This window comes from Alosa alosa, chromosome 13 (genome assembly GCF_017589495.1).
Source record: "Alosa alosa isolate M-15738 ecotype Scorff River chromosome 13, AALO_Geno_1.1, whole genome shotgun sequence".
NCBI classification, from domain to species: domain Eukaryota; kingdom Metazoa; phylum Chordata; class Actinopteri; order Clupeiformes; family Clupeidae; genus Alosa; species Alosa alosa.
The window spans coordinates 5,618,823-5,628,812 of NC_063201.1; the positions used below are offsets into that span (position 1 = coordinate 5,618,823).

The window sequence follows — 9,990 nt, forward strand, 5'->3', positions numbered from 1 at the left end:
TATGTATCATGTTCAATGTGTCTGTCTGTATGTATATGTATGTATAGTAACTATGTCTTTAGTTTTCGCCTGGTTTCACCAGACTGATTACATAATTTCACTTCATAAAAAGAGTCTGTGTACCCTCCATTGGGGAATGTTTTGTAATAGGAGACTTGCATTATCTTTCAAATTATTGGCCCAGCCTAACCAGTCACATCGATCAAGAGTCTCACGAATCAATCAATGTTAAGCTTTCTATGACAAAAATTGTTTTGTGCATTACTGTATTTGATTAATTTCACTATACATCTTATCAACCTGCGTTAAAATGCTCCCCTCCACCCCATTGTGAGGCCGTGACCATCTACCTTTGAATCTAGATGACTGTGCATTCATGGCAGCTGGGAATGACAAGGCCGCCCCCATGATTACGTTGTTTTTCCATCGCAAATGTTCATGATGCCACAACAATGCTTAAAACATACACTCACTAAAACATTTTGTGAAAGAAAGTTATGCAGCTTTCAAGTGAAAAAAACGCCAAATTCCCAAGTTCACATTAAAACTGTTGGACATGAAAGGCCACATGGACTACAAACGAACTACAACGTGACGACAAAAGTGATGAGCGGCTCCCTAACTGGGAAACTCTAACTCACTTTCCGACCTCTGATGCCCACATGAAGTGACGTGAATGATGCGGAATGATGACGTTTTCACTAGGAAAAAGGTTCTTCCGATGCCCATGAACGTACAGTTAGACAAGGATGCCAATATTCCAACATAAATGGTCTTAAAATGTCGGTATGAATCCATAGTAGTGGAATATCCATTGTTATTTTATTCAAAACATGAAAACTACAAACATGTTTGGTAGATGTATAATCCAGCCAAAAAATTAAAAACAAATATAGACAATGAAAAAGGATTACTTTTACACATGAATCTACTACTGTGGCTGTTTTCTAAAAATGACACTGAGCTAAAAGCATAGGTATTTATTTCAACATAAAATACATTTGTGAAAAATACATATTTTACTCTATAGTCATCTACTTTGAGTTACAGCTTCATAAGACCTGGTTTCAGGCCTCAATTGTGTTCCAAGGCCACTTTAAGGGACCTAGACTAGAGGGCCCAAATGTGGGCAGTTCCAGAGATGTTACTGGCTCAAAGAAAAAAACAACCTTCAAGCCTCTGTAACTCGTTGCCAGTACATCACAGTCACACTGACTGTTTCTGAGAATTCTACTGGGTCTAAGCTTTCCAAAGAGGTCAAGCATTTGAAGATGGGCCAAAGTATGTAGGAGCAGTGCCCACCTAAATAGATGATGTGCAATGTCGGGCAAAACACTCAAAATGGGGCTGAAAGTTAAGAATTCAAGCGATTATTAAGCATTTGTAAACTATTACTAAATGCTTCTACATGTTCTTACATTAATTATCATCAGTAAACCTTGTAAAGCACACTGTTATAAATGGTTTGTTCATAGTAAATAAGTCTATATCTAAAATATGTTTAGGATAGTTAAGGATATTTTGTGAGCTCATCTAAATGAGGTCTTTCTATGCCTTGTAAAGGTTACATTTACATTTATTCAATGAGCAGGCACTTTTACTATACAACCTTCGAAAATGGAGAACACATCCATGTCCCCTCGCGTCTCTCTAGGCTTCTCTGTGTTTGCAAAATCCCTGACAGTTCCTGATCACTAACATTCCTATCGATTAGCAGTTGATGTAGAAGCACCAAGCATATTTAACTTCAGCGACAAATTAGGTGACTAGTATGTCCCTGAAAGGAGATCTACTGTAAGTGAGCGTGGCCAGGCTACGCTGATAAGCCATCCAGGAAATGGAATCGCATTGCCAGGAGCCAGGCAAGTATTTCAGTGAAATGATAACAGGCATGCAGGCGTGGCCAGGCTACTTCAGTTACATAACAGGTTGACACGTGCTTTACTTGAAAACTAAAGCTGATTATATTAATGGGAGAAATACAGTATGTCACCAATAATTTTGTTCATTTCTCAGACATCAGAAATGACCTGATCAGCTTGTATATTAATTGGCTGTGCCAACGTTTTAGGCATTTCCCTTGACAAAATTATTTTTTTCTTATGCATTAGTGTTTATATATTTAGATTATCAAACATTTCTTGGTGTTTCTGATTGTGAAATAGAAACATTCCATATACATAGCGAGTACTGTAGTTTTAACATAAACTATGTATGTTTATTATTACATGGACTCTTAATGTAATTTATTTGTTTAGTAGTCATGACAGTATGACTCTGGAATGACTCTGAACCTGTTGCGTGGCAGGCACATTATTGAGTAAGGGTAAGAGGTATAGTATTTTTGGCAAAAGATGAGAATGATAAGGTTTAGCTATTGTCTGTTGCAAACAGGGATGTAGTGGAGGCCAAATGCAAGTACCGTAAACACAGTTTATCCATCTCTGAAATTTTAGAAATAAAGTTTATCTACCTCTTATTACAGTTTATCCACCTCTTAAAAGAGTTTACTCACCGATTGCAACTTTTAACATTCAACAATCACACTGTATTATCCAAATTCAGAATATGTACACTCATCAACATTCTCGGAACCATTTAATACCATTGGTATTGTTATAAACATTGGACAATAACCTCCACCATTATCAAACATGTTCTGATTTTTTTAATCCATTGGTACAGTCCACCTCACCGTTATCACAGAATTCATAGTTTACCCACTTCTTATTTTATCACTACATCCCAGGTTGCAAGACAGGCACATCAAAAGATGAGAAAGATAAGGTTTACGTATTACTTGTTGTCATGGTACACATACTAAAACAAAAGTGAAACTAAACCATTGGTCAATGGACCTAATGTCACGGTAGGTGATTTGCTCAGAGGAGGGGGGAGGGGAGGTGGTATGGAAACTGCATTCAATTAATTTATGATCAGAGAGACCAGAGACAGAACCAGTGACAGAGTTGTCATTCAGACCAGTAGAACAAAGCAGGTCTAACGTATGACCCCGAGTGTGCGTTGGAAAGTCAATATGCTGCACCAGATTAAAACAGTCCAGCACAGAGATGAACTCGGAGGTGAACATTCATCAACATGGATGTTGAAATTATCAAGCATAATAACAGCAGGGCAGACAGATGAGGTAACTGTGAGTAGTTTCAGTTCATACAGAAACTTAGTAGATGGTTTAGGTGGCCGATAAACTAGCAACAGCTATTGGGAGGGGTTGAAACAATCTTAAGAGTAATGCATTCAAATGATGTCACATTGAATAGAGAGAGTTGTTTGACAGACAAATCTGAGTGATACACCAATTGACAATTGCTTGTATTTATACTTCAATATGAAGATTATGTGCTTGCATGACCAAACTTGCACACTGTCCACTTGCTCTGATTGGCCAATAATGTAATAACGGTCTACAGTACAACATAATAAAAATAGTTTGAATGTAAGTTGATGATGTAATAATTTGCCAATAATGTAATACAATTTCTGAACCAATAACATAATAACTTTTCGTTTCCTGACTGCCAATGCTGTTTAGTGTCTGTTTAAGTTTAGGCAAAGTAAAAAGTAAAGTTATAAATCCCTGAATAATGTAATTGGTTAGGCTGCACCAATGATTTCAAAGTTAGCACCCATCGCAAAGCAAGTGTTGGAAAGGAATCCCAATCTGAGTGACCAGACTCTATACACTTTGTGAATGAGTTTTGTGTACCAGGCTAGGACTACACAGTATATCCGCACCCCTCACACACAAACAATTACCCCCCACACACACACACACACACACACACACACCATTACATCATACCCCTCCCCACCAACCCCCCCCCCCCCCCCACACACACACACAGAGTCGTATATAGAGAGAGTTCGGACAACTAGGGAATCGACACAGTCACATGGTTTGTGGACACCATGTTTCAGACTATCATTCATCAGATCCCCATTCTCAGTGAAAAAATAATAATAGGTTAGTGAAATATAATAAATTATTAAAATATGCCTAACTAATTGTCTAGTTTTGATTTTCTGACACTTTTCCCCTGCAAAACAACCTCAACTTGCACTGTCTTCAATTTATAAACATCATTTGATGCAACTGAAAATTAGTGTTTTCTTGGTTTTCTTTGGGGGAACAGACAGAGGCTTGTTGGCTTACCGATCGTCAGATCATCAGAATCACATGACTTTTACAGTATGGGAAGGGCAACACCACCATCTACAGGCCGATGGGTGTACGGTTACTAAATGTACACATAAATTAATTAAAATCACAAATGATGTATTTGGGTTATGGCCTAGGTTGATGCATTATTTTATTGGTTCAGAAATGTTATTACATTATTGGTTTTATTACGTTATTGGCCGTTATTTCATATACTCTTTTGACATTTCCCGTGAGTGAAATTTGGTCTCTGCATTTATCCCAATCCGTGAATTAGTGAAACAAACTCAGCACACAGTGAACACACAGTGAGGTGAAGCACACACTAATCCCGACGCAGTGAGCTGCCTGCTACAGCGACACTCGGGGAGCAGTGAGGGGTTAGGTGCCTTGCTCAAGGGCACTTCAGCCGTTCCTATTGGTCGGGGTTTGAACCGGCAACCCTCCAGCTACAAGTCCGAAGCCCTAGCCAGTAGACCACAACTGCCCCACAATTACATTACTGGCTGCTACAGGGCCGCTTGGGCCAAATATGTCAGGGTCTGATTTTTTTGTCCCAGTCCAGCCCTGCACACACACACACACACACACACACACAAAGATATATATACATTTTGCCACTTTTTAATTTTTGCACATGCTGTTAAAGCTTTGTATAACACAGTTTTATGTTCTTACAGAAACAAATAGAAATCTGGATATCACAGAGATAAATAAAGGTATGAAAAGCAAAATAAAAGAGACATGCACACAAGAAAAAAAAAACTCTTGTAACACAGTAACAAATACATTAGATATCCACAATAATGAACTGAAATTGTTATTGATTCTTGATCAGATTTACACCTTGTTGAAGGGGACATCAAGACAGTGAGTTAATCATTTCATATCAGGAGGGTTCTTTGGGGTGGACAAACTTGGGAAATATTTCCTCAATAGTACCGTCTATAGTATGAAAATGACAGCTCTGTATGGTCCCCAGACTAGGCAGAAGAGGTCCATTAGAGGTCAACAGTACCGCTGGCCATTGCCCGTCCCATATGATTTCAGCTACACCTTGCGTAAACACACCAATTACACACTCAGAATGACCTCCTTCCTGCTCTTTTAATGTTTTTCTTTTTTGTCTAAATGTGTTCAATTTTGTGTTAACATTCAGACATGAATGCCGAAGGAGTCATCCTCAAAGCCTTTGAGCAATTCAGGCTCAAGACATGCATTGATTTTCAGCCCCGTCAATGGTTTGAACAGCATGTCACACTGAAGTGGGGTCTAGGGTAGGTCCATACATATTTGTCTGCACAACAGGGTACATGTCACCACGCATGGCACTTTTTATCAGGCTTGTGCAAAATTCCAGAATTGAATTGAAACTGGCTCTTAAATTACAATTCAATTCTTGAATTTCACTTGCATTTCAATTGAGGTAGCAAACAACAAGCAGCAGCAATTCGAACTGTGCACACCCATGCTTTTCTTATTATATACCATAAGATATAATAGCATATTATGATACAGATGCTGGTCTGAGGTAGGAAGACAGCCTAAAATGGCACAGGACCTCGCCATTGGCACTGGCTGTGACCAAGTGGCCACCGTAGAGCATGAGCTCATGCACACTCTTGGCTTCTGGCATGAGCAGTCAAGATATGACCGGGACAATTACATCTCAATCAACTGGGAAAACATCGAAATAGGTCAGTGATAGATATTTAATATATTTTTAATTGGGATGTATTATCTTTTACAACATTTCATGAAATTGTTTGATTTCCATGCTATGCCACTAATAATGATATTATTTCATTGTAGGTGAACAGGACCAATTTCAAATTAACACCAAAACTACCAACAGCACCATATGACTACTTCTCAGTCATGCACTACCCTAAAGATGCCTTCAGCAATGGCAAGGGATCTACTATCATCACTAAACTACCTGAGTTCCAAGATGTGATTGGACAGACACTGGATATGAGCCATTATGATGTAGAAGAGCTCAACAAGTTCTACAGATGCAGTAAGTAATTTGCCTCTGCACACTGTAATTGTGCTGCTAATGAAACAGTCTATCTGAGAGATCATCTTGAAACTCCTGTGCTTGACGGAGACACTCAAAGTTAAACATAAAAATAAAATGAAACAAAATGCTTTGCTTACTGCAAAACACTACCTGAACCTCTACTGGACAACTGGGTATTGTCAGGATCCTGCAGGGACTGACTGACTTTTGCCACTCTGGTGGCCATTTTGTGTATTGTCCTGTGTGTGTTCGCTTAATTAGTAATTTCGTTTCGATTAGTAAATTTGTAAATGTGTAAGTTTGTAACAATCATGTGTGTTTTTCTAAATTTCCGCCTAGAAGTGTCTTGCGCTTCGGTCCTCCTGCCGTAACCCTGACAGGTATATTCTGTGCTCATGGATGAGTCCATCTCCTTCCTGGACCACTGCAGCTTTGATGATGACAAGAGCATGTGTGACATGAGGCTCTGCTTCAGAAGATCACAAGGTTGGAGAAGAGAGAGCCGAGTAGCTAGAGGTCCCCAGTCTGACCACACACACCTGGACACAGACTCCCAGGGTGAGATGCCTAATCAATGTATTGGAAACTGGTATTATTGTCTGTAATATCCAAACATACATGGGTTGATGTTTGATGTTTAAAAGAGAACTCCGGCAATTTTTCAGGTCACAGAGTTATGTCAGTTTGCCATGAAAAAAAAACAGTGTGTCATAAAAAAAAAAAATTGCAGCTACAATGCAGCTACAATGCTATACCCTGGTTTGGGGTATGTGTAACACTGTAGCTGCCTGCCTTTCATTTTTTTTCTGTTTTTGTTTAACAGCAATCGAGAAATAGATCTTTGTGAAAAATCACCCAAATTCTCCTTTAAGATTGAATTGTTATTGTGGCTCTCATTGTCCACATACTGTATGTTAATGAGCCATTTCCTATGTGAAATCAGAATCCACATGAAATTAATCAGAAGCTATATGTTATTGCCATGGTATTAACTAATTAAACAACTGGTGCATACTCTGTATGTATTGCTTGCAGTTATTATAATATATTATGTCTGTGTTCTTTTTGTTTGTTTAGGCACAGGATTCTTCATGCACTTCAGCACCAAGAGAGGCAGAGTGGGACACTCGGCCAGACTACAGACCAGGAGGATGACCCCCAGAAGAAGCTGCAAGGTCCAGTGCCTTGAGCTCTTCTACTACCACAGTGGGAGTTGGTCTGACCAGCTCAACATCTGGATAAGAGAGTTTGATGGTGTGAATGACACTGAAGGAACTCGTAGACTCATGAGTCGAATACAAGGTACTTGTACAGCATAACAAAATCACACTTAAACACTTAAACACCTCCTACAGTTCTAAATGAACTCACAAAGGCCTAATTGTCTTTGTTCTTAAAATCACTAATGCAGTACTTAGCTTTTGCTCGTAACCACTAAACTGCAATGTGCAAGTATTACTGTGCCATTAGTGTGTATTATGAGGTTTTCTTTGAGACGTAGGCCTACTGTAGTCTCCAAAAATCCATTGTTTTTCCACTTCACTTCCAGGTTCTCCAGCTGACTACTGGCAGCTTCACCATGTTCCTCTGAACGCCACTAAGACCTTCCAGGTGGAGCTTGAGGCCATCAAAGGAGGGGGTTCCTCCAAAGGCGGCTTCTCTGTGGATGACCTCAACCTGTCAGAAACCGAATGCCCCAATCATACATGGCAGATCAGTAACTTTGAGGAAAAATTAAACGTTAGTGCAAACTCATTTCTTCTCAGCCCAAAGTACTACTCTGAAGACGGATATAGGTACCAGATAATGATACGACTGAAGATTATTTTGGAGTATTTGTACGACTAGTGTCAGGGATTAATGATGATACACTTGAATGGCCTTGCGACTCAAGGCAGGTCACAGTTACTTTGCTGGACCAGAACCCTCACATTCAAAAGCGCATGTCCAAACAAAGAAGCGTAACTACAAGTTCAAAACAAGACCTTGACGGTGAGCTCAATTTCGGGAGCAATGATCTTAGCTTTGCGAACACTAGGCCTTTTGATTGCAGTAATGAAACTTGTTCTTCACACAAAAACCAAAAGCACAAAGTTGAATATTCTCTCCTCCACAAATCCAGAATTCTTTCACAAGCCAAGAACACAGGGAACTCTGCAAACAGATGACAGCTCAGAAGATTTCTATACTAACGATGGGATAGGTGATGGCGTCTTCATGTCAGCTACTATTCTCCAATCCAGAGAATTTATGAAAGGAGGGGATGTTTTCTTCCTCATTTCTATACAAGGTTGGTCTTGGTCATTTTTTTTGTCTCAAGAGGGGGTTAACAATTAACCAAGAGGGGGTTGGTCTTAGCAAGAGAAATCTCCAATGAACGAAATGATGTCTAAAGTCATTTAAAATAACACTGTTAAAATATGTTCTGTGCTTGTGTGATCATTGTAATCATTCTTTGGTTTCCATGTTCATTATGATATTTAAATGTACTGTATATGCAAATTCCACAAGCAATAGTTGATGTATATGTTTGTAGACATCTCCAAATTACGCAACCTGGACTCACTTCCATGCCCCAGCATCTCAGTGAAGAACTTACCTGCAAAACAATGATGACCATGAAGTCCCATGTACAACTCTGTAAGATCAGACTACTAGCATCTGATTAAATCTGTACCTTTTGATAACATGCCAGTGAACTAAATTGTGTTCAGTGTGAAGGATGTGATGAACAGGTCATTTTTACAGGATGGTGTGCGTGTGTGTGTGTGTGTGTGTGTGTGTGTGTGTACAGTATTTTTGTGCTGAGGCCCATTTGTAACATCACTAATGGTCATGTAGTGTGAAGGGACTAGGGACGTATGCTTGAAAAGGTTGTTTAAGGTAGATACTCAGTGTTTTGTTAAACTCCCATACAGGCCTTCTCTTTATAAAACTCCACACCCTAGCACCACCCCCCGTACAACAGCATCAACTACCAGGTATGACAATAAAACATGTAATACCTATTCACACTACTTTGTATGACAATTATTTTTTTTTTCTTTCTCACACACCTCACAAATGTGTTTTTATCTTTAATCTCCACAGAGAACACCACATCATGACCCCAGGCAACCCTGAGGTCACCCCACCTGACAGGTACAGTAAGTGATCCAATGCATTCTTAAGTATTGGTGACACAATGATGTTGAATGTAACGGATAAATGTTACAAACAGGTAATTATGTACACTGAACTGTATAATAATATTGGTACATTGCTTAGGCTCCGGTATACTGGTTTATGGCAATACTGGAGCATGGCTTTGGCGGAGGATTGTACAGGATTTTTTAACTTTAACTTTTTTTTCTGTAACATTAATAATTCTTACAGCGTAACATATGACCAAGGGACCAGGGCTGCTAATGCTTGCCTGGGAAAGACTGTGGTAGACTATGTTAGATGTTGTGCTTTGTAATGCTCCCATGAATGTCTTTTTTTTTAATAAAACTGTTTTGACACCTACAGTGTGCTCCCTAGCACCATCCTCAGTCCAGCTACTGCAACAACTGGGTATGGCGCTGATATGCATATCCACACTAATTTGTGTCATAATTAAGATTGCTCTTATTTTCATTGGACCTCAAAAATGTTCAATAACCATTCATTCTCACAGAGATCACCAGGTCATGACTACAGGCAGCACTGACGGGTATGTAACCCTATGGATTCTGATACCTGTGGAGTCTCACTTACCACAAGCACAACAACATACCACCTCACCAAACCAACTTAATTCAGCGAG

General features: G+C 39.3%; 1 protein-coding gene and 1 long non-coding RNA gene across 2 annotated transcripts; both read left to right on the forward strand.

Moving 5' to 3' along the window:
* The first annotated feature begins 2,839 nt into the window (after positions 1-2,839).
* On the forward strand, positions 2,840-8,540 carry LOC125305715 (meprin A subunit beta-like). Its single transcript, XM_048260631.1, is given in 14 exon segments — positions 2,840-2,869; positions 4,861-4,899; positions 5,019-5,050; positions 5,163-5,241; positions 5,340-5,457; positions 5,699-5,881; positions 6,001-6,200; positions 6,465-6,481; positions 6,584-6,761; positions 7,281-7,505; positions 7,753-8,022; positions 8,025-8,195; positions 8,326-8,406; positions 8,524-8,540. Coding segments are annotated over 10 exon segments (1,458 nt in total). The 5' UTR covers positions 2,840-2,869; positions 4,861-4,899; positions 5,019-5,050; positions 5,163-5,241; positions 5,340-5,341.
* Positions 8,541-8,755: 215 nt separating this feature from the next.
* Positions 8,756-9,317, forward strand: LOC125306152. The gene is made up of 3 exons (XR_007195505.1): positions 8,756-8,843; positions 9,122-9,184; positions 9,294-9,317. It is a non-coding gene; the product is annotated as an uncharacterized LOC125306152 (long non-coding RNA).
* The last annotated feature ends 673 nt before the right edge of the window (positions 9,318-9,990 follow it).